The sequence below is a fragment of the Solea senegalensis genome, unplaced genomic scaffold (genome assembly GCF_019176455.1).
Source record: "Solea senegalensis isolate Sse05_10M unplaced genomic scaffold, IFAPA_SoseM_1 scf7180000014853, whole genome shotgun sequence".
Lineage (NCBI taxonomy): Eukaryota > Metazoa > Chordata > Actinopteri > Pleuronectiformes > Soleidae > Solea > Solea senegalensis.
The window spans coordinates 64,983-92,290 of record NW_025321151.1 but is presented as its reverse complement, the minus strand read 5'-3'; the positions used below and the strand labels follow the sequence as shown (position 1 = coordinate 92,290).

General features: G+C 43.2%; 1 protein-coding gene across 4 annotated transcripts; it reads right to left on the bottom strand.

Annotated features, from left to right (window-relative positions):
* On the bottom strand, positions 1–27,308 carry LOC122761647 (nuclear GTPase SLIP-GC-like). 4 transcript variants are annotated; one of them, XM_044016857.1, is made up of 24 exons: positions 27,240–27,278; positions 25,898–25,904; positions 23,754–23,780; positions 23,583–23,664; positions 22,804–22,916; positions 22,538–22,624; positions 22,163–22,213; positions 21,740–21,770; positions 21,507–21,581; positions 21,153–21,246; positions 16,537–16,753; positions 16,258–16,452; positions 15,395–15,598; positions 15,138–15,313; positions 13,650–13,743; positions 13,483–13,570; positions 13,261–13,382; positions 8,333–8,506; positions 8,078–8,235; positions 7,882–7,999; positions 1,714–1,822; positions 1,464–1,597; positions 1,104–1,185; positions 1–976 (listed from the first exon to the last, which is right to left on the bottom strand). In XM_044016857.1, the coding sequence occupies exons 4-24, from the start codon at positions 23,647–23,649 to the stop codon at positions 891–893; spliced, it is 2,475 nt and encodes an 824-aa protein (XP_043872792.1). In that variant the 5' UTR covers positions 23,650–23,664; positions 23,754–23,780; positions 25,898–25,904; positions 27,240–27,278; the 3' UTR covers positions 1–890. The 4 variants fall into 4 exon arrangements, with proteins under 4 accessions (XP_043872792.1, XP_043872791.1, XP_043872793.1 ...); XM_044016856.1 differs by lacking the exon at positions 25,898–25,904 and having other exon boundaries at positions 27,240–27,308; XM_044016858.1 differs by lacking the exons at positions 23,754–23,780; positions 25,898–25,904 and having other exon boundaries at positions 27,240–27,296.

Below are 27,308 nucleotides of genomic sequence, written 5' to 3'. Positions count from 1 at the left end.
TTTTTTCTTTTCTTTTGTTTTATTTGTTCAGAACACAAGAATCATGTATCAATGAAATAACAAATATATTTAGAGAAATCAAAAGAAGCAAAAATCTATCACATGAACAGTACGATGCTGACATACTGCAGATCTTACAGCAATGGTCAAGTTTCAATAGAAATAGAAGATTTCTATACATGTGACAGTTTTGTCTCTAAACATGGAAGAAAAAACATTTTATTTCAGATCATTACATGAAAAGTCATAAAGTCTGTATCAAATGATGAAAGCTTCTACAATCTATTCAAGGTTAGCACTTCATGGAGCAGTATTTAATATAATAAAATCATAATAATAATATGACTGAGGGGCCCTATTAGACATATCCCATAGCCTTTGTTATTTGACTGAGGGCCCCATCAAGACATCAGGGGTGGATACCATAGCCTAAGGGGCCATCACATAATAACCAGTGTTATTTGGCTTCAGGGCCCCATTACAATATACATTACAAAAAGTCCAGTTAAAAAACAGCCTGCAGCTAAAGTTAGCCAAACTTACACTGGGAAAAACCTACAAGTGTGAACTTGGATTTTCTATTTTCACTGAAATAACACAAAGCACAGAAAAAGCATGTAAAAAGCAAACACGCTCACTTATCTCATAGTAATTATCATTTTTAAATTGTACATTAATAAAATGAAGCTGTGATTTATTTATCACACAATTATCTCATGGAAAGGGCCAATTTACCTACAATATAAGGTGATACAGAAACAGCATTAAAAATGGTCAGAAATGTTACAAAGTACAACTCTGCTCTTGTCAGGATGGTTTGTCACCTTTAAAAATGAGGTCTCCATAGAAAAAGCTTGGGAAATATAACCCTCGAAGACACAATCCTGTCATCAGTTGGACGGCCCTGGTCGTTCCTCTGGCCTGCCTTTCAGGTAAGTGTAGAAGTTGGTCACAATGTTAAGGTTTTCTGAAACATCTAAAAAAAGATAAATGTATATTGTTAGCTATGTTTCAGGTTGATTTATTACTTTCAGACAGTAATAAATGTATTGAATTCTCAGTGATCCATGTATAAGAATTGATTGATTTATGCTGTTTTCTACCTGGGAATGAGTCGCTCCCTGTCTTGAGTGCCAGTTCAATCGATTCCATCAGGGTTTCCTCGAGTTTCTTCAGAATTTCATCCTAATTCACCGTCATAATTAGCCTCATTACTTCATTATCACATACACAGCAACATAATGTGAATGATATGCATCAACTGTTGAGTGTTTTCAGATTGGTCAGAAGAATCAAAGACTACATTAACATGTGCAATGATAATATCACATTTATGACAGTGATGGAGAGTTTTCAGAGCAAGAGGAGCTTTAGCATATTCTACTTGATTAAAGTAAAAACGTTTATGTAAATGATTACCTCAAATCATTGATAACAATACATATTACACAAAATGTACAAACCTTCAAAGCATCCAGTTGTGTCAACATGTTCTTTTTAGCCATCTCAAACATTGTGTACTTTGTACCACATACATGAGTCCGAATAATCTCCCTCATTTTTAACAGTGAGCCCGGTCCACGAATCTCTTTTGCTTCTGTAATAAAAAAGTTTCCTCTTTTGTTGTTTGTCAAACTTGTTTCTGTACAATCATGATTAATATAAAGGTGTTTTACTGTCGTCGCAGGTTTTACATGAAATTATCTTGATTACCGTCATAGCATGTTTTCATGTTTGCCTCAATTGTGTCTGTCAGGCTGCTGTAGATCTTCTTCTTACGATCCCGGATGATTTTGTGGAGCTGTAGTTTGAGTTTGTCCTCCTGGAGAGACAGAGAGAGACAAAGAGAGAGAGAGATTTGATTTTTAAGTCTCCTTTATTTGCTCAGAGCATGTTATTCAATACATTTTGGCTCTGGAGGAGAAAAAAAAACAGAGGAAGAAATTTCAGCAAACATAAAATAATCAACTCAGGATTTGACCGAAAACTAAATCATCGTCTTTCACCGAACATAAAACTCCCTTCTCCCCCCACACTTGCAAAAAAAGTGTGGGGGGTTTCATTAAACAAAGAGAAAACCTGAAACAGAAAGTGAAACAGAGGACTTAATCTAACACACTGTAAAAAGTGTGTTAGACTGTGAAAGACAGTTTCTCTCAGTGAACAGAAGGGACATGAATCAGTGACATTTGGATTTACAACAGAGATAAAAGCATTTACAGCCACCGCACCATGGAGAAGCCTCCACTGTAGGTCTCCAGCTTTCTTGGTTAGCGGTGGCTTGTACAGAGCCTTCCATTCAGGCTTCTGAGCTGTTGTGAGGGACAGGTGGGTCCTCCAAGGAGTGTCCACTCTGTCCCTGAGCTTGCTCTGCAATAATGCTTTTAAAACCAAGTAATACATTGTCTTTCCCGTCATGTTCCACAAACCATAATCAATAAAATCATTCATTTTCAAATAAAATCCAGAGTCACTTTCAAGAACAGGAGTAATGTTCGTGTTAGGGAAAGAGTCTGTGGGGTCAGGCTGAGCTGAGCCGTCACAATAGTTCGTTAAAAGAGTCAGTTCAGGATCAGTGAGCTGCTGTTTCCAGTCTTTCAGCAGGAGACCACTCACCCTGACTGACCTGGTCCCCAGACACTGGGCCAGAGCAGCAGCATTGTCCAGGCGAGGTCCGCACACCTGAACAACACGGCCTAGGGTCAGGACCCTGGCATCGTGCAGTTTCTGGAGTAGGGACGGTCCTGCGACGCAGTGGAGCCGTGTCCCGTGAGTCACTGGTTCTTTTAGGAGCCAGAAAAGAGAGTCGCAGCGCCCTCTTTCCTTGCAGAAGAGTCCCCACACTTTGAAGAGTCCTCTATAAAAGTAAATAAAATTATCCAAGTTAAGCCCACGTAAATCCATTAAAAACAGAGAGTCTGCCAGACCCGGTCCACCACACCGCTCCAGTATGGCGCGAGCCGCCGGCCTCCAGACCAAGTCCGAGGGTCCAGTTAAAAAGCGCCGGATGTGTTGGAGTCTGAACGCTGCTCTCCTGCTGACCAGGTGTACAAGTCCATGGCCCCCCTCCTCTTTTGGGAGAAAGAGGACGCTCTGGGGGACCCAGTGCAAACGGTCCCAGAAGAAGTCCACCATAGCGGCCTGCACCCTGGACAGCAGCCTCTCTGGCGGGTCCAGACACATCAGCCGGTGCCACAGCATGGAGGACACAAGGTTATTAATAATGAGGACTCGACCTTTGAAGGACATCTTGGGTAAAATCCATCTCCACCTCTTAAGACAACCTTCAACCTGTTCAATTAAAAGGTCCCAGTTCTGGGAGGTGGAGGCTTCATCTCCAAGATGGACACCAAGGTACTTAAGTCCTCCCCTTCTCCACACTAAGCCCCCGGGCAAAACCAGCTTCTTCTCCAGCCCCTCCCCCACTGCCACAGTTTCGCTTTTCTCCCAGTTAATTCTGGAGGAGGAGAGTTTTCCGAAGTCAGCGGCAGTTTGGGTGAGACCATCTATGTCATCCTGAGTCCTCACAGACAGGATGACGTCATCAGCGTACGCTGACAATTTAAAACAGCCCTCACAGCCGGGAAAGGACAGACCAGACAGACGAGACCTCAGCTTGTGGAGAAAAGGCTCCAGGGCCAGAGAGTAGAGCATGCCCGACATTGAGCAGCCCTGTCTAACACCTCTCTGGACCTTAAAAGGAGCGCTTAGTCTACCATTGACTTTCAGCACACTCTCAATGTCACTGTACAAGACCCTGATCTTAGCTATGAATCCTGAGCTGAAGCCAAAAGCCTGCAGCGTCTGCCACAGGTAATGGTGTTCAACTCTGTCAAAAGCTTTTTCTTGATCTAGAGAAAATCAGACCAAACTCTGAGCCTAATGAACTAGAGAGGTCCAAAATGTCCCGAATCAGACTAATGTTGTCAGATATCAACCTGCCGGGCACGCAGTAGGTCTGGTCCACATGAATGACCTGGTCCATCACCTTCCTGAGTCTCATGGCCAGCACCTTAGAGAGCAGTTCATAGTCAGTACATAGCAGAGACACAGGACGCCAGTTCTTAAGCTCCTGCAGGTCTCCTTTCTTTGGGAGGAGGGTGAGGACAGCCCTCCTGCAGCTCAGGGGCAGCCGTCCCTTGTTGAGACTGTCCTGCAGGACACACAGAAGATCGTCCCCCATGACCCTCCAGAAGGCTCTATAAAACTCCGCAGGGAGACCGTCTATGCCGGGAGCCTTCCCGCTCTGCAGAGTCTGTAGCCCCTCCTGTAGCTCCTGGGCAGAAAGTTGTGCCTCGAGACTCTCTCTGTGGTCTTCGGTCACTTGCGGCAGCCCTCCAAGGAAAGACAGCGCCACCACTGGTTCCTCCCGAAGCCCTGCTGTGTAAAGTTCCTGATAAAAGCCCACAGCACACTGCCGAATTTCTGCGTCCTCCTGCAATAGTAATCCACTGTCAGACCTCAGCGAGTGCATTAGTCTCTTCTGTCCACTCTTCCGCTCCAACCCAAAGAAAAAATGAGAAGGAGCATAGATCTCCGCGACGTTCTGGAAGCGTGACCGAACCAGGGCACCATGGGCGTGAAAACCCAGCAGGTCGGACAGAGCTGAGCGTTTGACTTTGAGAACTTCAATGTGTTCTCGGTCTCCTGTGGAGTCTGCTTGGTTTTGCAGTTCCACCACTTCTCTCTCCAGATCTCTCATGGACCTGGTCATGTCTCTAGTGACACTGAGAGTGTACTGCAAGCAAAGCTGTTTGATCTGAACCTTTCCCACGTCCCACCACTGCTGCAGAGAACTGTACTCGGACTTAGTCCGTCTGAAATAAAACCAAAAACAGCTGAGTGACTCTTTAAAACCATTATCGGTCAACAGTGTGGTGTTAAAGTGCCAGTACGCACTTCTGCATTTCACGTTCTTTATAAAAACCACACACTGCACCAGGGAGTGATCGGAGAACCCGACAGGGCTGATAACACTGCTCTTAAAAACATTAAAATGAGGCTCGTAACAATAAAACCGAGTCTTGCTAAAGACAGTGTGTTGCCTCTAGAGTGAAGCCAGGTGTATTGACGCTGGCTCCTGTGGAAACATCTCCACACATCACACAACTCAAAAGTTTCCATCATTTTGCTGATGGCGTTTTTTGAAGCAGTGTGAGGTTCCCCGTGGTTCCTGTCTAAGACAGGGTTCTCTGTGCAGTTAAAATCACCAGCTAAAAACAAAAACTCCTCACTGCAACACTTGTGAAGTGTTTGGTTCAGTGTTTCTATGAAAACCAGTCTCTCCAGAGCAATCACTGGAGCATATACATTTATAAAAACCAGTTTCATCTTCTCAAACTGAGCAGTCACTTTTAAAAGTTGGCCTGGAACGACCTCGTCGACAGTGAAGTTAAAAGGTGTGAATTCTCTGGAGAAGAGAATCCCGACCCCCCCACTGTTACTTTCCCTGTGACTTAAAACCAGCTCCCCATTCCACTCCCTTCTCCAGTCACACTCATTATCAGAGGTGCTGTGTGTCTCCTGAATAAAAGTGACATTCAGTTGCTTGGTTTGTATCAAATTAAAAAGTGCAGCTCTCTTTGTGTCCTGACGAGCACCGTTAATGTTCAAAGAGCCCAGTTTGATGTCGCACATGATTAAAAAAGAGCTGCAAACAAACAAAAACACACTCACCAAACTAAAGAAAGGAAGAATAAACACACTCATCCATTATCCTCCTTCTCTAACTGGAGTCGAACTTTTGTTAAAATTTTCTTCAGCCTAAAGACCTCTGTTTCGATAAAAGCAGGATGACCAAGGTCTCCTTTGATCTTCATCAGCGACCTGACTGACTGAGTGAAGAGACGCAGGTCAGGGAAGAACTCCTCAATGTTCACCCCCTTCTCTCCTTTTGTGTCAGCTAAAAACTTCCTGACACGAGAGAAGGAGTAATCACTGTGTATCTCCCCGGCCTCCCCGTCACCCTGTGTGCTCTGTGTGTCTCCCAGTGTGTCCTCTAATGTGTCTTCCTGTGTGTTGTCCTCTGACCCCTCAGAGGACACCTGTGAATTATCTTTTGACATTTTCTTGTTTTTTTTGGTGGTTACTTTGGTTTCAGTGTTTTTCCGTTTGATTGAACATTTCATCATTTCACCCATTGAATCATCAATAATATCATCATTATTATTATTATTATGGTCCAGAGCAGCCTCTGCCACTCTGGTCGCTTTCTGTCCTCTGACTGCAGAGGACTCAGTCTGGACACTCTGTCCATCAGGGCTTGTCCCTGTCTGTGTGTGTGCTGCATCACTCTGTACCTCCGTGTGTGTGTGTGTGTGTGTGTGTGTGTGTGTGGTGTCTGTGGTGTGTGTGTGTGTGTGTGTGTGTCTGTGGTGTGTGTGTGTGTGTGTGTGTCTCAGGTGTGTGTGTGTGTGTGGTGTCTGTGGTGTGTGTGTTGTTCGGGGACTGTCGGCTCTGACCGGCGGCTCCGCTGCAGCGGCAGCAGCAGCAGCGTCAGGCCGGCGATCACCTGCTCTTCCCGGGCATGAGCGGACCAAGTGTCCCTCTGCCTCGCAACCGAAACACTTGAGCGAGTCTGACGTGACATGAACTGTATAGTCATAATCATCTACTCTTCAGAACCAGGTTTAACTCGGATCTGTTGTCCTTGAGTATCATGAAGACCTGTCTCCTGAAAGACACGACGTGCTTCAGGAGAGCAGATTTACAGCCAAGCGGAATCATCTTTATCGCGGACACGAGTTTCCCGTGCCGCGACAGTTCCTTCATTAGAGACTCGTTGCTCAGAAACGGCGGAACATTTGAAATAATAATTTTCTTCGTAACACCTGCACCAGAGAGCCGTCCACCACCACGCCGCTCTCAACCAGCTCATTAACTTTATCAGTGCTGTCTAAAAAAATGACGACAGCACTGTTCATTCTGGAGGCGGATTTAACTCTGCCGTAGCCCACGACTGCACCCACAGCCAGGCCACACGCCTCCACTGACACGCCGACATCCGGACACAGTCTAACGGCATGTCGGCGAGTCAGCTTCTCCAACCCGGAGACTCCAGGAGCTGCCATTACCTGCACGGCTGCAGCGCCGGCGGCAGCTACCGTCAAACACAAATAACTTTAAAACTATAAACTATAAACAACTCAAAATCAGTGGTCACAAAAGAAAAACTAAATATCAACAAAAAACCACCAAGCAGCAAAAAGAAGAGTATAGAAAAAGTCAGAAAAGTTATAGATTTCACTCACCCTGACCACGCTCACTCCCACCATTCACTCAGAGAGAGAGAGAGACAGAGAGAGAGACAGAGAGAGACAAAAAGAGAGAGAACATGAAGTACATGTACATTCACATGGTCAATTTATACACATGTTTTTGGATTGTGGGAGGAAAGTGGAGAACCCAATGTATGCTCTTCTTTCTGTTCTTCTCTACTTCATTTCCTCATCTTAAAAGACTTTTAAAGAAAGTTACAGCATCCAGGGACGGCGTATTTCCAGGACAAAGACATTTTAGCTAAGTAAACTACTGATGACATGTGTGGTTACTAATACTCCACTGGAGAAACCGTCTTCAGTCTTTACTCCGTAATATTTTACTTATCATTCTTTGTCACTATTTTCTGAAATATACAAAATGTGAAGAGGAGAAATTGTGCTTTTGCTTTACTTTAAGCAGATGCAAATTGTATTTGGCAATGCTCAGTTTCCCTTGTGTCCCCTCTGGCAGCCATGTTTTCAGTGAGCACATGTTCATCACTTCAAAAACCCAAACTATCTCTTTAACAATTGGGTTCATCATGCAGTACAGCCGTGAGGTCACTGTACATTGAAGTAAATGTTTTATCACCAACCTACACACACATTCACAATATTTTACCTCTGTCTTGAGAAAAGTGAGTTGCAGTTTGACGTCATCGTACTTTTGAATCAGCGTCTCTGTGTTCAGTGAAAACTCTTTGATGACATTCTTGAAAGGTCCAGAGTTGCTTTCATTTCTGAAAAATATCAAATGCTTTTGGTATGAACGTACATAACCGTGGACTTTCTTACGTTCTCATTAAGTAACAACTCACGGGAAGGTCTTCTTGAATTCTGCATCAATGCTGTCAGTCAGATGTGAACTTAACTTCTCATTTAAGTTTTTAGGTTTCCCTTTCTTTGATTTGTAGGCCCCACTGTTCTGAACTACATACTTCAGTATCATGTGAAAGCTGCTACCTAATGTCCTTGGCTGGGACAAAACAAACAGAGTGCAAATAAAATCAATCAAGTGCAAAAAAAATAAGATTATATTAGTGAAAATATATAATTGGGACACTGGTACATACAGGCTCTAAAATGGACTTCATTGTTTTGTCACATAAACGTAGTGATTTTTCAACGCCCTCTGCAAGGTGTGATTCAAAAGCTGAATGAGCCTCTTCCACGGACTTTTTGACTTTGTCAAGTTCATCGCTCATCTTCTCTTCAATATCCTTATACACCTCTGCTTTTTTACCAGCCTGAAAGTGGAAAGAAAATAAAAGAAATATATATATATGGGCTGTAACAATATGCAATATGAAACCGAAATCGTGACACTCAGTTCCACGATCCTGTGTCGCGGTGTGAGAAGGCAGAATCGCGACACACCCCTTCTAACTCCCAGAGTTATCCCTCCCGTTCAGATCCAATGAATCATGTGACGCCTGCCTGCAAAAGTTGAGCTAACCGGAACTGGCCGCTATGAAGACGACAGTAGAGCTCCGAACAGCATACGGGCTAGAGGCTAGCTCGTTGGCACTGGCACATCGGCGAGTGAGTTGAGAGACGGCGCGCCGGGGGACTCAGATTCCGGACATGAAAGGACGTAGGAATCAACACAGATGGCGACAGCTGTACAGTTAACACCCCCAGCAACTCATCACAGTAGATGCCCTCTCCAGAGCTCCCCTGGAGGGTACGCCTACAGCAGGGTATCTACAGCTTGAGAAAGAGGTTGAGGTTTTTGTGGACTGTTTAATGTCTTCTCTCCCAGCTACAGAGAAAAGGTTGGGGGAGATCAAAAAGGCACAGAAAGAAGATACAGTGTGCACAAAAGTGACAGAACACTGTCTCACAGGTTGGCCAGAGAACTGTGAGGCTAACACACATCAGCCCATACTGGTAGGACAGAATGGATCTCCACATCGCTCACGGTCTCCTCATGAAAGGAGAGAGGATTCTACAGCAACTGCATGAAGGACATCAGGGGAATCTCAAAATGCAGAGCAAGAGCTAAAGAATCTGTTTGGTGGCCTGGCATTTCAGCCCAGATAGGACAAATGGTGGAAAGGTGTGAACTATGTCAAACGCACAGACCAGCTCACAGAACCACTGAAAAAAGTGGGCATGGATCTGTTCGAGTGGTCCAAGAAGGATTACCTGTTGGTCATTGACTATTTTTCAAGGTACATTGAGATAGTGGAGCTCAAAAGCACTTCGGCTGAAGTGACAATCACCCTGGATTTCCACTGGACACGGAACGGCCACGGCGCGGTTCTGCTGCGTCCTCTCCCAAACGTCAATCCCCACCGGGCGCGTTACGGCAGCAGCGCGGAGCCTTGGGAGCCAGCGGTATTCACGGAAGATCATTATCATCGATAATCTCGAACGGACGCGAGATCCCGCGATAGACTGTGTGTATAAAGGAAACAACAACAACACAGCTTCTTTCATTCTCCGACGTGGACGAACTGTCTCTCGTCGTCCATTGTCTCCGAGACCCTTGGATCAAATGACTGTTGACCTGGGAGCACCGGTTATGACGTAACGTTGAGGTGAAGTTGTGACCTGCGTATTGTGTTTTATTTTGAAAGGGGGGCGGAAGTGTTTTACTTTGATACTGTGTCGGACTTCCTGTCTTGTGCGATCTGCTTCGTTTAAATTTACGAGGTTCAGCAGCGGCGAGCCGCTTCTGGGCCGCTGCTGATCCGCGCCGCAGCGCGGCCGGTGGGAATGCTCACATTGATTAGAATGGAAGCTATTTGCAACGGCTACCGGGCCGCGGCCGTTCCGCGTCCAGTGGAAATCCAGGGTTAGAGCTATTAAAGAGGTCTTTGCCAGGCATGGGACTGCAGAAGTTGTCATATCAGACAACGGGCCTCAGTTTTCATCAGCGGTGTTCAAAGACTTCGCAAAGGTGAGCGGTTTCGTGCATACCACCAGCAGCCCCCGTTACCCTCAAGTGAATGGAGAGGCAGAGCGCGCTGTACGGACTGTCAAGGATTTGTGGAAAAAAGATAGTGATTACAGCAGAGCACTGCTGGCTTATAGTTCCACCCCGCTGGTGCCCGGGTTCTCACCAGCTCAGCTGTTGATGGGAAGAAACCTGCGTACATCTCTGCCCCAATCAACAACCAAGCTGGATCCTAAGTGGCCAGACCTGCAGGCCTTTCGCACAAGGGAAGAGGAAGGAAGGTGTAGGCAGGCAGCAACCTACAACCTGAGACACCGCTCAAGACCTCTCCCAGAACTGACTGCTGGTCAAAAGGTCTGGATTACCACTGAGAGAACCACAGGTGCAGTCATTGGATCAGCCAATACACCAAGGTCTTATATGGTAGAGACCAACAGGGGTCTCCTCAGAAGAAACAGAAGTCACCTCTGACCTATAGGGACTGTTACGAGAGCTGGTCAGGTGACAAAGCCGCCTGATAAACTGGAATTGTGAATTAGTTGGACAATGACAGGTTATGGTCCCAGTAAAGAATAAAAGTGATTTGGGATGTTAAAGTTCTTAATTCTTGAGTTCAAATATAAACATTGCTAAGGATAAAATGTTGTTAAAATGATACTGTTTCAGTTTTAGTTCATAAGAAAATGTAGTGAAGTGACCCGTAACATTGCCATACGTCGACCAATCTGCACTAAACTTCACATGAAATAAGTAACCCGGCCAGAGCCCACGTTATACATGACATGCCGGTAGAGGGTGGCGGCCGCGGGGTCCCGTACAACGCTGCTTGCAGCTTTAATTAGGGACCGAGCACTCACACAGTGTGCGAGGACCTATTGTAATTCTAGCAACATGGACCGAGCACTAACAAAGCAGTGTGCAAGGACCTAGGACCATGCACAAACACAGTAGTGTGCAAGGACCGAGGACCGGGCACGCACACAGCGCGTGCGGGGTCCGAGCCCACACAGTGGGCGAGGACATATTGTTATTCTAGGAATTATTAGGGTTCGAGCAACAAGGTTGCAAGAACCCTATTGAAGCTGGAAGGATTATTATTATTATTATTATTATTAGGGTTCGAGCAACAAGGTTGCAAGAACCCTATTGAAGCTGGAAGGATTATTATTATTATTATTATTATTATTAGGGTTCGAGCAACAAGGTTGCAAGAACCCTATTGAAACTGGAAGGATTATTATTAGGGTTCGAGCAACAAGGTTGCAAGAACCCTATTGAAACTGGAAGGATTATTAGGGTTCGAGCAACAAGGTTGCAAGAACCCTATTGAAACTGGAAGGATTATTAGGGTTCGAGCAACAAGGTTGCAAGAACCCTATTGAAACTGGAAGGATTATTATTATTATTATTATTAGGGACCGAGCACTCACACAGTGTGCGAGGACCTATTGTAATTCGAGCAACATGGACCAAGCACTAACAAAGCAGTGTGCAAGGACCTAGGACCGTGCACAAACACAGTAGTGTGCAAGGACCGAGGACCGGGCACGCACACAGCGCGCGTGGTCCGAGCCCATGCAGTGGGCGAGGACATATTGTTATTCTAGGAATTATTATTAGGGACCGAGCACTCACACAGTGTGCGAGGACCTATTGTAATTCGAGCAACATGGACCGAGCACTAACACAGCAGTGTGCAAGGGCCTAGGACCGTGCACAAACACAGTAGTGTGCAAGGACCGAGGACCTGGCACACACACAGTGCGCGCGGGGGGGGCGCGCTATAACTTTGCCATACTTTGGCCTATCCGGACGAAACTTCATACGTGACACAAGACCCTGCCCCGGAACACGTCTACGAATTCGAACTTGACCCCAACGAGATGTCGGCCATTTTGAATTGCGCGTTTCGCCGCTAAACAGGAAGTGCCCTGTTTAGGCGGTGGTGATAGATATGGCCATAGATATGAAAGAAAAGCTGGAGCAGATGTGGAAGGTGAAGGCGAGCGTGGTCCCTGTGGTAGTAGGACCACTCAGGGCAGTGACCCCCAAACTGGGGGAGTGGCTCCAACAGATCCCACATCAGAAGCCTCAGTCCAGAAGAGCGCAGTCCTAGGAAAAGCTAAGATACTGCACAGAACCCTCAAACCTCCAGGCCTCTGGTAGAGGACCCGAGCTTGAGGATGACACAGATACCACCCCAAGAGGGTGAGAGGGACTAGGTTTTTATATATATATACACACTGTATTTATATATGAAATATGCTGACATCCTCTTTACGTCCTGATAGCCAATAAATAACTTTTAATAACTCCACACCATGTGGCCAACAACTTTATTAATATTTCTTTTTTTATTATTGATGTGGGGTTTAAATCTAGAACAAAAACATGATGCATCTGCTTATTATCATTGCTGGGGGAATTTCCTGGTGTGCACACACACTCACACTCTCACACTCAGAGTATGAATATGACTTTATTATATGTCATTAACCTTGTTCTCTCTCTCCCTAGTTTGTGTCTTTCCTTCCTTTCCTCTCTCTCTGTGTGTCCACATGCTGGTTGCAGGATCCAGATCCAGTTTTCGAGGCTATTATCATCATACATATTACCATTATTATTATGCTATAAATAAAAGTCGATATCAGTATAAATTTTATCAACAGTCTCTGCTGCTGCTATAAATGACACTGTAGTTCTATAAACATGTCATCACTGACTCTAACTGTCCTGTTGTCATATCTAGGAAGTTGTGTTAAGTTATGTTTAGTTTTGCCTTGTATCTGTTGTCTTGTGACTTCCTGTTTTACTTTGACATCACTCTTTCCTCTTGTTTCAGATAACTTGCCCTTCCCCTGGGGTTTTCCCACCAGTCTGCTCATCTTCCCCGCCCTGATTGTTTCCACCTGTTTCGGTGAATTCAGTTTTAACCACTACCCCTTGTAACCTAATTCCAAGAGGGGGTTTACTTCAGTTATGCAGCCTGTAACAATTTACCACATTTGAACTGCTATGCAGCAAGGTTTACAGGCATGCTAAAGATGTGTTTTTTATATTAATGGCATATAAAATGATCAATGACATGATTACTCTTACCACTTCCATGCATCTTGTTCCTTGAATCAGAGACAAAATCCCACAAGCTCCAGACACATAGTTTAATGTCTCCGAGTAAGAGTCGTTCAGGTCTTTCAAAAAATTCTGCAATCGCGGAATTTCTGTCAAAGAAATATGCTATAATTTTAAATACTTAATATGTAATGTATACCACATTCAACATTTCACACAAACATCTGTTATGGAGAAATCTCTACTTACCGGTTTCATCTCGCTCAAGATATTTATTCTTCAGAAACTCTTTGGAGCTCACTGTGAACACTTTGAAACTGTCATCACTGAAGTGTTTCTGTGGGAAAGGCCTGTGATTTTAGCAGGTTTCTAGTTGTAGTCTTTGTTTTAGATTTTCTGTTTTTAATGTAACGCACCTTAATTTTGTTTTCCTTGCTGAATTGTTTCATCACTCCATGTTTGGCTTTTTTGTTTCGTTCAAGCACACGATTACGAACTTCATCTCGTGACCTGCAAGAGATTTCAACCTGCAACTCAGTCTTCCTGGAACCCTGAAACATCTGAAGTTTGGAGGAAAGAGTCTAGGCATACAATCCTACTTAACAGAAAAAAAACCATGTCTTTATTTCTTTAAATAATCTATCTGCATGGATGCTAACAACTCTGACCAGAACAGTGCCTTGTGCCAGACATTTGCTAAGGACACTTGAAGTAAACATTGCATGGTTCAAGATGAAAATCAACCCATCAAGTCAAAAATAAAAGTAAAAGTAAAGGCAGTTATCTGAGAAACCCATTAGAACCCTTCCCTAAAAGACTGTGGACAAGTCCAACAACTAAAGAAGGACATTTGCAGTGGGTTTGAGAACAATTATTCAATTATCCTGAGAAATCAAGATTGAGAAAATTTCCTGAACATTATAGGTGTAGTAGTTTCCAAAAAACTGTATATTCAAATTTGCATCAGTATATGTGTTACCAACAGGAAAATCTAATCAAATGATTTTTGTCAGTTTGACGTAGGTGATTTATAAAATGTTCAGGCCTACAAAACAAAGAGATAATTAAAGCACTTTAGATGCAAACAGAAAAATATATCTATAGAATATAGTAAGAAACTGTATTTGCTTGATTTAAATCAACCTAATTCAATGTGTTAACACAAAAATGGACACCAAAAGAAACAACTCAACAGGCATTGGCAGTATGTAGCACAATGTAGGATTTCAATCTTCAAATAATGTCTCTGAGATTATTTTGATGGTGCATCAGCTCATAACAGGGTGACTCTCACCTCTGTCAAAGCCTGAGCAGGTCTGCATCACCTGCATTGGCACTATGTAACTTCTGTTTCAGGTCAATCCAAAAAAAAACCCTAAAACATTCTTCTTTAGAGCACACATCACAGAGAATGCTATAACACAGGCTACTGTACTTCTCACTGAGATGTCCAGGAGGCCTCCTGACTCCAGATGACTGAACCACTTCAACTGGTTCCTCTCGATACAGAGGAGCAGTGGCTTGTCTCTCCCAAATGTCCTCGCTCCTCACCCTCTCTCTTAAGGTGAGCCCAGACACCCTTATTTCACAATCATGTTCTATCAGTCACTTCCCACAGTTCATGATTGTAGGTAAGGGTTGGAATGTAGGTGGACCGGTCAATTGAATGCTTTGTCTTTCAACTCAGCTCCCTATTCACCACAACAGACCAGTACAGCGTCTACATCACTGCAGATGTTGTCTCAATGTAAGGGATCATCTCAATTAAGCTTTGTGACCATCTGTTTTACACATCATCACCTATCCCCAACATCTCTTAGTCTGATCAACATCAGCCCAGGATCAACAGAATGAAATGTTTTAGACAGCTCATCGATTCGTAAATCAAATCTTTCAGTACTTACATACAATCTGAATCATTAATTTGATCAGACTTGGTGCAAATGAAGTGAATGTGCTGACACTCGCCACCATTTCCCATTAGCCTACTGGCATTTTCCAGGATCTCCCAAGATTCTTTCTCTGCTGTTGCTCGAGTAGTTTCAGTCACAATCCACACAGTGGAACAGTTTCCAACAATCTGCAGATGCATTACAGTCAATAAAAATACTGTTTCTAAAGAGATATATATAACAAACAGAACTGAAAGTAAACAGCTTGCCTCTTTCCACATTTTATCTCTGCTTTTGTTACGATCCCCAGTTCCCGGAAGGTCCACAATTGTGACATGCTGAAGGAGGTCATTTCCAGGAACCCTTAGAGTCACACACTTCACTAATGGCCAATACTGTCTCTTTAGTTTAGACCTTTCCACTTTTTTGTTATTTCTTGTGTATTTGACACATTTTGCTGCAAGTTCTTTAACCTGTGATTAGAAATAAAATAAGGTAAAACAGACGATCTGTTCATACATGTATTCAAAGAGTTTTGCTGCAGAAAATAAGTACAAGCCTCAACTGAACTTTGAAAGTACAACTTTCTTTCATCAGTTGGATCAATTGAAAATGTGATTGCAGGAGTGAGGCAGCGTAAATGCAGCTCTGCAGCATTCTCTTTGCCAGATTGTCTTTGCGTCATGCCTGACTCTCCAGCATTTCTTTGTGGACTGATTTCCTGGTCATGCCTCTGCTCTTCATCCCTGCCCTGGCAAACTCAACAGCCTTCTGTCTTTGACCTTGTTTTACTAACCTCCCTGAAGCACTTACCAGCCAGCCTTTATCTCCATGCCCTGTGCATCCTGTTGAGCCTGAACTCTTCCTTTGGAACTCACCCAACTCCACACTTCAATACCCTGCTACACTCTGGTGCACTATAAAACCTGCTGAAGGCTCTTTCATTATAGGTCATTATCAATTGCCTTTCTGTGTGATTGTATTGCATTTGGGCTCTATCACACCCCCTGACAGTTACCACCATAACTCACTCTCACTGAGCTCTAAGGTGTTGGAATGGTGTTACATGCCACATGGGTTCAAGAGTCCCGGGTATCATCACAAATGTTAGTGTTAAAGAGGTTTTACTAACCGAGTCACATTTGATAATCTTCTTCCTTGACTGGAGAAATTCTGGAATTTCTTTGAAATATTTGTTGTCCATGCCGTTAGAGATTTCTTTCCAATCTTGTTCATACAGTGCTGAAATCTTGTCCTCAGTGGCACTATAATCATCATCATGCTCATCCAGAATATTTTCCATAGACCACAGTTCATCTTTCCACTCCTAAAATAAATGAACAAATTAGTTGTGAAATAACATGTGATATCTGATGGTGAAAATAAAAAAAAAGAAGAAGAACATACTCACCTCTGGCGTAATGAACTCAATGTGTGCCTCATATCTTGGTGTGTCCATGTTTGCCTCTAGTTTTATCATGACTGAGGTACATGCATCGACATCCCCAGACGGCAGAAGTTCCTTCTCCTCAATGACGGCATTTATCAAAGAGCTCTTTCCAGCTCCTGTTTTCCCAAAGACACCAACTAGTTCCCTTTTTTCTGTCTTCAAATCTTTGATTTTATCCCTGTTGTACAAAATGTAAATATGGATTTAAAGAGTGGGATTTAGTCAGAACAGCAGAAAACAACTCATACAATCAGGTGATTGTACACTTTAAATTAAGTATGCAGTAATTATTCTGCTTCAAGTTCTACGGAGCCCCTAGAGCAGTACTTCTCAAATGGGGGGGGTGGTGTTGGCCTTGGAATCGGTGCCGTTTTATCCCAAAGGTCAGTTAAAGACAATAAACTACATCCATGTGCTTTTCTCTCCAAGAAACTCTCATCCTCACAAAGGAATTATGATGTCGGCGACTGTGAGCTTCTGGCCATAAGGGTGGCACTGGAGGAGTGGAGACACTAGTTGGAGGGGGCCGAGCAGCCTTTCTTGGTTTGGACAGACCATAAGAACTTGGCGTATTTGAGAAGGCTGTTTCCGCCATTCGGCATCCTTCATGTTTTGTTGGCGCTATTACCTGGGAGATTGAGAATAAAGTCAAGGATGCCAATAAGAGACGTCGCATTCCGGATGGGGATCCCCCCCAACCGTCTGTTTGTTCCTCCTCTTCTCCGTTCTCAGGTCATCCACTGGGCACATTCGTCACTCCTCTCCTGTCATCCAGGGATTCAGAGAACTATCTTTGTCATCCAACAACGATTTTGGTGGCCCAGTATGCTCCAGGAACAAGACCTCTCGGAGGCCCATCTTGTCATGATCTTCTGTCTGTCACCTAATTCACCTCAGCTCACCAGCCCCTCCTTCTCCTCACCTGCCTGCCAGCCACTCCTTGCCCATTAGTCCAACTCTCCCCACCTGTTGCACTCAGCTGCCTCTGATCACCAATCAACCCTGTATATAAACTCACCTCTCAGTTCACTCAGTGCCAGATTGTTCTATGTCACCAGTACTAGTCTCTCCATCGTTTTTCGGATGGATTCCCCGGTACTGACCCTGCCTGTCCCTGACCTGCCTGCTCTGTCTCTGCCCCGGTGATCTACTCTGCCTTCTTCCCCCAACAACGGATTCTGCCTGCTCCCTGCCTGACTTCTGCCTGCTTGTTCCTGTGTGGGCTTGCTGTGTTGGGCTCAAGTTCCCTCCAGTGAACCCAGCTTCCCCTTGCAGGTTTTCATTGAACTATCACTGAATTTTGTTGCAAAAAACGTCATTACCAACTGTCTGCCTGCCTCTATGTACTGCATTTGGGTCCTCCCCTGACCCGTTACACATCTGTGGCCTTGTGCGCCCCCTACCGGTGCCTCATCGCCCCTGGCCAGACATCTTCTTTGACTTTGTTACTGGCTTGCCTCTGTCTGAAGGTAATACCACCATTCTTACAGTTGTTGATCGATTCTCTAAAATGGTTCATTTTATTCCACTGCCTAAATTCCCCTCTGCTAAGGAGACTGCAGAGGTGGTTTTGTACCATGTTTTCCATCTTCATGGTTTCCCCAGGGACATCCTGTCTGACCGGGGGCCACAGTTTGTGGCAAGGTTCTGGAAGGCTTTTTGCAACCTACTCAGGGTCACCGTCAACCTATCCTCAGGCCATCACCCTCAGACCAATAGACAGAGAGACTGAACCAGGAACTGGAGACTGGGTTGCGGTGCCTCACTTCTCAGAACCACTCATCCTGGAGCAAGCACGTGATCTGGGTGGAATATGCACATAACACCTTACCTTGTTCCTCATCTGGCATGTCTCCATTCCAGTGTGGATATGGCTACCAGCCTCCTCCGTTCCCTTCACTGGAAAGGGAGGCCAGTGTCCCCTCTGCACTGGATCTGGTACAACGGTGTCACCGGATATGGAATCGAGCCCGACAGGCCCTCTTAAGGAACTCAGACCGCTACTAGAAAGCTGCAGACCGGCACCGGCTTCCTGCCCCATTCTACTAGAGTAGTCATAGGGTGTGGTTGTCCACCAGGGACCTTTCTCTGCGTGTTGAGTCCTGTAAATTGGCACCTCGCTTCATTAGTCCTTTCCCTGTGTCCAAAGTTATTAACCCTGTGGCTATGAGGTTGAGGTTGCCAAGGTCCATAAAAGTTCATCCCACGTTCCATGTCAGTCGACTGAAGACTGCGAAGGAAAGCTCATTGGTCCCAGCCTCCAGACCCCCGCTGCCACCCCAGTTTGTTGATGGCAGTCTGATTTACATTTTAAAGGGGACATATTATACCCTATTTCCCCCATTAAAATAGTTCCCTGGTGTCCTAATGAACATGTCAGTGACATGCTTTGGTCAAAATACCATAAGGATGAAGAATCATAGTAATTCAATAACCCTGCTAAACCCGCCCCTTTCAGAACGCTCGGTTTTCGTGCAAGGTCCCTTTATATGCAAATGAGACACAGGCAAACACACACACACTTCTTCCAGGGGGTTTCTGATTTGTCCTCTTTACAGCGCTTTACAGCTCTATTCGTCTCCCCCTCCCTCCACTAGCTCTCTGACAATATCAACATGTCAGCGAGACTGCCGTCACAGGAAGAGACGTCCTACATAAGGATCGAGCCGAACACTGTCCAACTGTAAATCAGTTAAAAACACTTAGGAACAGAAGATCAGCGGTGACACAGAGAGTGCAGCACCGCTGCACAGAGAGTGCAGCACCGTGTAACGCGCCACCGCTGATCGCCAGCGGCGCGCTGAATAAACTGTATGTTGCTGTATCAGACCGGAGACTGTGCTCCGGAGACCTCACCACCGCCGACCAGCTCCGGTGCTCCGGCGAGCTGGCGATCACCGTGTAACGCGCCACCGCTGATCGCCCGCGGCGCGCTGAATAAACTGTATGTTGCTGTATCAGATCGTGTGTTTGTGTGTTCGCACCACTTCACATCAGACTGCGAACAGCGGTCGCCGTATTTAGTCAGGGGACGTATTTCACCGACGTACAAACACACAAATTGTTAAGAAAAGATCACATAGAGTTCATAACTGACCATTCTGACACGTCCTAATTAAACATATTTGTTCAGTACGTCCTCCATGACCGGAGCACAGACTCAGTCTGATACAATCGCATAAAGCAGCTGTTTATGCAGCGGTGCTGCACTCTCTGTGCAGCGGTGCTACACTCTCTGTTTCACCGATAGCCTAAACTGCCACTGGCGATCAGCTGATCGCCACCGCTGATCGCCAGCGGCGCGCTGAATAAACTGTATGTTGCTGTATCAGACCGGAGACTGTGCTCTGGAGACCTCACCACCGCTGACCACCTCCGGTGCTCCGGCGAGCTGGCGATCACCGTGTAACGCGCCACCGCTGTATCAGACAGTCTCCGGTCTGATACAGCAACATACAGTTTATTCAGCGCTCCACTGGCGATCAGCGGTGGCGATCAGTTGATCGCCAGCGGCAGTTTAGGCTATCGGTGACACAGAGAGTGTAGCACCGCTGCACAGAGAGTGCAGCACCGCTGATCGTCAGCGGCGAGCTGCATAAACAGCTGCTTTATGTGATTGTATCAGACTGAGTCTGTGCTCCGGTCATGGAGGACGTACTGAACAAATATGTTTAATTAGGACGTGTCAGAATGGTCAGTTATGAGCTCTATGTGATCTTTTCTTAACAATTTGTGTGTTTGTACGTCGGTGAAATACGTCCCCTGACTAAATACGGCGACCGCTGGTCGCAGTCTGATGTGAAGTGGTGCGAACACACGAACACACGATTGCTGACTTTATCCGGCACATTAGCTTCATATATAAAATCCTCTGTAAAACACTGTGCTCCACTGTGCAGCCACCAACAGCACACTTGTCCCGCCGCGTTGACATAATACCGCTCTTCCTCCCTCGCCTGCACTCTCGCAGGGACAAGGTGGAGCTAAGGTGGAGCTTGCGAAGTAAACGTACTGGTGGGGCGGTAACATTCGCGGTGAAATGCGCATGCTGACGTCATAAGCACAGGGAATTCAACATCGAGTGTTTTATCGCCTATACTTACACTAAGCGGAACCACGAAAACATGACTGAGTATTGTTTTTCCACACTTTGGCGACTGGTAGGGCCCCCAGAGTCCCAAATATCAGTATTAAAATGGTTAAAAAGTTGATTTTGCATAATATGTCCCCTTTAAAGAAACTCTTGGCAGTGCGCCTTCGGGGCCGTGTTCAGCAGTACCTTGTGGACTGGGAGGGGTATGGTCCAGAGGAGAGGTCATGGGTCTCGGGCAAGGAACATTGTGGACCCATTGTGTGTGTTCTCCATTGTTGTGTTGTTGGGTTCTGTGAGCCAAACTGACCTGAAAGATAAGGTCACTACGAGATTTTTTTTATATTGCGTAACCTTGCAAAAGTTATTGCGAGGTCATGCAAAATCCATAAAGTTCTACAAAATGGAAATAATTAGCTTTACACGCTGGAGCTTAAGTGTATTGTATTACTCTTACTTTTCTTAATATAGAAAACATAATACTTACTTCAGGAAAGCATTGAGCCTTGTGTTGTCTTTATTTTGTAGTGTCTTGCTGACTAAAGCAATTGTGTCTTTCACATAACCCAGTATGATGTCTTCTATCAGAGTGAAAATAAAGAGCTGTTAATAATGTGGAATAATGATAAACTCTGAGATTATAGCCACTGAGCTAAAACATCACATGTTATTAATGCTCATATGTAGCTTTGGTACAGGTAGTACATTGTTGACTGCTCTGATTGGACACTGGCCTACTACTAAAAAAGGATTTACTGTGGCCAATATACAGAAAACAATATTGGACAATGACATTTTGACATTTGTGGGTTGCTATTGCGGAGAGTGGTAGCATGAATACCTGAATGTGAATCTGGTGAAATGACACACTGACGTTTCCTGGGCGTCTCCTCCTTAGGATCCAGCAGTCTCTTCCCTTATTGAAGAGAAAAGTTTGCTGCAGTAGTCTCTCCCAACAATAAATCTTTGACACATTACAGACGTTCACACAAAGCAAAACTATTACTGCCTTGAAAACACAAACTAAACCTTCATATGAGGTCATATATCATGTAAGATATACAGATATTTCACCTGTGTCAATTCTGCCACTGGTGGATGGAACCTGAGGATGAACATGATGTTACTTGACTGTTAGATCAAAAAAACATATCATACACATCATATGTTGTTTAACAGAACAAACTCATGAACACATGAAGTCATGCCATGAATCAGAAAAGACCAAACAAGTGATCAGTGTTGATTTTCCTCAGTGAACAACAGTTAAATCATCTTGTGCACAGATTTATGCACCAAAAGCATATGAATGGAGAATTAGGGAACATTTGCTGATTTCAAGCCTCTGCGATTCAGTGATATCTTTATATGAGAAGAATCAGGTGTTTAGACTGTAGATGGAGCATACAGCCATGTCAAAACCTGAGCAGGCATTAAATAGAATCTCTTTCTCCACAATTAATGGCTCAGATGACTATTTAACAGTCTGCAACTTACCGGAGGAGGAGAATAAAGCATTTTCTGAGTTGATGGTGGAGTCTGTGTTGCCTGGAGACAATAGAAGACACTTATCAATGACTGTATTCACATTAATATTGTCAACCAGAAAACACTTAATAATTCACAGTAAAGAAATTTTTATAAAGAAATTAAAAATATCTATGAGTGTATTGACATTGACATTGACATTGTCAACCAAGTCAGCACAGTACTCCCATGGTGCCAGACTCCAGATCAGCACACTATAGGACTCCATCAGGGCACCATAGAAGGCACCATCCCACCCCAGAGAGCCAGAGGGACAACCTCCCCCACCCCTGGGACACCACGGGCCCCCAGCACACAGAAACCCAACCCCCAACTGCCACCCACAATGTGGAGGTGGCGTGGCCGATGCCAACGGCCAACTGGAGAAGGAGCAGCAACCATTTCCCGATTTGATGATGGATGTTGTGTTTCCTGTAGACAGCAGAAAACCTTTACTACATGTACTACCTACATATGTATTAGCATTGATTGTAATTTGATGTTGTCAATTACACCACCATGTGACAGTAAACAAGGGAAAAAAGCAGAAATCGTGCACAGCTGTGTGTCAGAAGTAACTAATGACAAACATCATTAAAGTACAGACTTGCCTTCCACAACTTATATTTATCCTTGAAGATCATCCTCGGTCCTCCTTTTGGGATCAACTGATCAATTAATCGATCATCAAGAAGGTGAAAACTTTGCTCATTTATTTCTTCAACTGTAATTAAGAAATATTTAATTAAATCACAGTCATGAAAAAATGAGTTTTAATTTTTGTTTATATGCTCCTGGTCTCTTTCTTCTGTCCCTCCTCTTCTTTGTCCCCCATTTTTCCTTTCACCCCAACCGGTCGAGGCAGATGGCTGTGAGTCTAGTTCTATCAGAGATTACGTCTTCTGTTAAAAGGAAGATTTTTCTTCCTTTTTGTTATGCTCATTGTGTGAATTGTTGAGTTTCTCTGCTCTCCATGATGTTGTCTGTGTACAGTGCCTAAAGATAATGTATGTTATGATTTGGCGCTATACAAATAAAATTTAATTGAATTGAATTAAATGATTGTGTCAGGTGAATGCATATTTATTTTTTCCTGTTGAGATAATTCTTTACTTTCCAAGCTTCCACGTATCCTGTGCTTATAGCCTTTTTTTTCCAAAACACAAATTAATTGCATTGTCCTTTGAGTTCAAATGTTTCTTTTTATTTTAAGTTATTTTAGACTTAGTGATGCAAACAACACTAGGAAGGATTAGTGAACACTTTTCTCTCAATGTTATGTCTGCGATGCACAGCAGACCAAAGCTGCAGCAGTGTCACAACTGTACGAGTAGATATTCATCTGTTTATTTTACATTTTATCTGTACCTCACAAAGAAACATACTTTACCTTGAAAATAAGGTATCCACTTGCTGAGTCCCCATTCATGTAATTTATTTTTAACAAAAGTGTCCATGTCCCACAGCAGAAACTGAATGGTAGATAAATTGGTTTACTTAGTCATGAAGTCATACATGATGGACACTAGTGAAAAATAAAACCAGTCAAAGGTATACTCACCTAAATCCAATCCAACTGTGTAAATCACTTTAATACAACCACAGTGGACAAAGAATACAGAATAATAAATAAACGACAGAATAAAGAAAAGACATAAAAGCTTACACGAAACATTAAAAAAATAGCGTCAAAGGCCAGTGAGAAGATTTGAAAACAGAAATTTCTGATGTGCACAGGCAGATCATTCCACTGTTTAGGAGTCATAACCTCTGAGGGCCATCCAGGCCTTTATGTCATCAAGACACCTAAGCAACAGTTGGATGGATATGTGTTTTTTTCTTTTAGGAGGCACATGAATCTGACAATCGTCTGAATAACCGTGGAATAAAATGCTGGGTCGCCTAAGTATAGAGTCAGGTGGGAGCAGATAGAAAGAGAAGAGGGCCTAAAACTGAGCCCTGAGGGACTCAACACAAGGGAGGAGCAGAGGTGGATGCAGAGTCATCAATGCCCAGTAGCTAAAAAGATTTATACAATTCTTTAAAGAGCTGATTCTGTGCTGTGCAGAGTTTTAAAATTAGATTAGAAAACCCTGAGTATGTTATGCTCTTCCAGAAAGGCAAATAACTGACTGTAAACTATGTTCTTGAGGATTTTAGAAATAAAAGGCAGCTTGGAGACACACCTATAATTAATGAGAACTGCGTGATCAAGACCTGTTTTGTTTAATTAGAGGTTGCACTACTGCATTTTTTTTAAATATTCAGGGACCACACCTGAGCACAGATTGCTATTAATAACTGCAAGTACAGATGGGCCTACAGTGGGGCCCACACTTTAAAAACATGCAGAGGTCTTCTGTCTGTCTGTCTGTCCTATGGTGTTCAAAACTTATTTTTGAAGTGTGGTTGTTTGAGTTGCTGACCGTATGACCAGAATTTAGCCCCTTAACAGAAGACTCACCCAGTATAATCTGCACAAGCTTGACTTTAACATATCTTTAACATATAGGTATATAGTATATTTTTTGTCACATCACACAGGAGTTGTTAATCCACCTCTGCCTCCATCAGGAAGTTCAAATTGAAATTTTACATTTGTCATTGGTGGTGCATGCATTAGCAATGTCAGCACTGAACCACACCTCAAATATCTATTTGAAAATGTACAGTATTTTGAATAAATATACATTATAAATGTGTATGTCACCTCTAAATTGTGTTTTTCGACAACAGCTTAGTTATAGAAATAATCATTTAAAGGAAGGACTATGCAATTGTATGTATCAAAACTGACAACTGTACCACTGCATCACCTCCCACAACTCTAAATGCTTTCAGTTTTGTAACAAAGTAAAGAAATTCAACACCCAATTATCAAAAGGTTTTGAAGAAGAAATTAATTATAAAATCAAGAAAGAATGTTGTAAAATCCCGACATATTTAATGGGTATACATATATATTGTGAAGTCAAACTAAAGAAAGAATTAATAAACTCATGTCGCAAAGCGGAAAGGAACCTTTCGGCAGTCCGAGTTGCTGCACGGACTATAAAAGAGGTGGCACACAACATCAATGAGAAAGTAAAGTGAAGCGAAGACGCAAACTGAAGCAGTGCTTAGCGCAAAAATATCCAACCCCGTGCAAACAAATCTACAAACACCAGAGAGGCAGCCGGTAAGACGCCAAGCCCATCAGGAAACCCAGCGGACAATCGAAATGAAATGTTTGTGCAGGCGATAGCCGCTAGCGTTAGCCACGGGGCAGAACCGGCAGTGCGGTCGTTAACCTTATAAATGCCAGTGTGTGTCACGTTTGATTCTCATTTCATAATTTAATGATGTCATGATTGTTAAAGTTGGTTAAGATGTCATGATTTTTGAGTGAGCTTATGTGTTGCAGATAAATTAGTTAAAATTATTATGATGTCATATTCTTGTGGTGACATTATTTAAATTAAGTAAATGCAAAATATTTAAAATCTGAAATTAACTTAATGAAATCCCTAAATGCATTAATAATAACAGTGGGAGAATTTATGTTGCACTTTGTTTAATTTAAGAGGAAAAAGAAAATAATTGTTAAAAATGTATATTTTCCAGAACATTGTAAAAACAATCTTTTTCTTGTTTATTGTTTCAAAAGGTTTTTCACCTACCTGCTTGCTTGTAAACTACCTGCTTACTTGCAAGCTACCTGCTTACCTGAAACCTTGAAATCACAAAATAAAAGAAGATAAGAGGAAAAGAAAAGCGTGGTTATTGAGTGAAGTCCAGCAACTCTGGGTAGATGTCCAACTCCTTCAAGTGGAGATTGCACAAAGGAGGGGAGAACTTGACATATATATATATATATATATATATATATATATATATATATATATATATATATATATATATATATATATATATATATATATATATATATATATATATATGTGTGTGTATATATATATATATTAGAGCTGGGCATAGATTAATTTTTTTAATCTAGATTAATCTCACTGCAATCTTGGAGTTAATCTAGATTAATCTAGATTAAAATGGCTCATTTGAATTCTTCTTCTGCTAAGTGGCGCTCCTCTGTTTTCATCACACCTAACATTAGGAGTAGGACAGAAAAAGTATATCAGAGTAAGATTGCTAGTAGTAGTAGGCAACTATCAGCAACTAATCAGCAAAACGTTGATAACGTTAGCTAAAGCTATACCGCGTGAAGTTAGTTTCAGGTTGGATATTCATTCAGACAGTTGTCGGACGCGACGGTTGGATATCCAACCTGAAACCATTTTCACCGTGGTAAATTACATAGACCGTTATAAAACAAAAAATGACAATAAATTACATAACGTAACGTTACCTACATCCGCGCTCAGCCAGGTCAGAGCCTTCTGGGCCAGGTATACATCCGCGCTAACATATCAAAGTGAAATTCATAGCTTGCTCACTATGTGGACCCAGGTCCCACACCCAACTTTGAGAATAGATTAACGGCGATAATTTTCTTATTGCGCGATAAGAGTCTCGCGTTAACGCCGTTAACGGCCCAGCACTAATATATATATATATATATATATATGTGTATATACAGGGCCGGCTCTTGGCATAGGCGATATAGGCGGTCGCCTAGAGCGCCATCTGCTGGAGGGGCGCCGCGAGGCGACTAGTGACTAGTATACAGTCACTTTTGAGCGCGACACACACGCTCGTGGACACACACACACAATCTCGCCTAGGGCACAAAATTAGGTAGAGCTGGCCCTGTGTATATATGTATGTGTGTGTATATATATATATATATATATATATATATATATATATATATATATATATATATATATATATATATATATATATATATATATATATATATATTATATACATAGGTGTGTGTGTGTGTGTATATACATAAAACATCCAATGACTTTTCATTGTTTCATACAGCATATAATAGAACAAAAGACTTCTGCATGTTATCCTGTTTTAATTTTGTTTCTCCCTGTTAAATTTACTCTTGAATTAAATGTATTAAATTTTCCATACTTACATTCTGTTGCTTCCTCTTTGACGGACAAACAATAACACAGTGCAGTGCTCAATCTGGGCCTTTTCTTTT

What these genes read in the sequence shown, in the direction of transcription:
- LOC122761647 (XM_044016856.1), bottom strand. Translation starts at nt 23,649, where the DNA reads ATGGACACTTTTGTTAAAAATAAATTACATGAATGGGGACTCAGCAAG. An exon ending in GGCCACGCCACCTCCACATT is followed by an intron (nt 22,214 to 22,537) that starts GTGGGTGGCAGT and finishes TATTGTCTCCAG; the next exon opens with GCAACACAGACTCCACCATC. An exon ending in TCACTTTTCTCAAGACAGAG is followed by an intron (nt 1,823 to 7,881) that starts GTAAAATATTGT and finishes CTGTCTCTCCAG; the next exon opens with GAGGACAAACTCAAACTACA.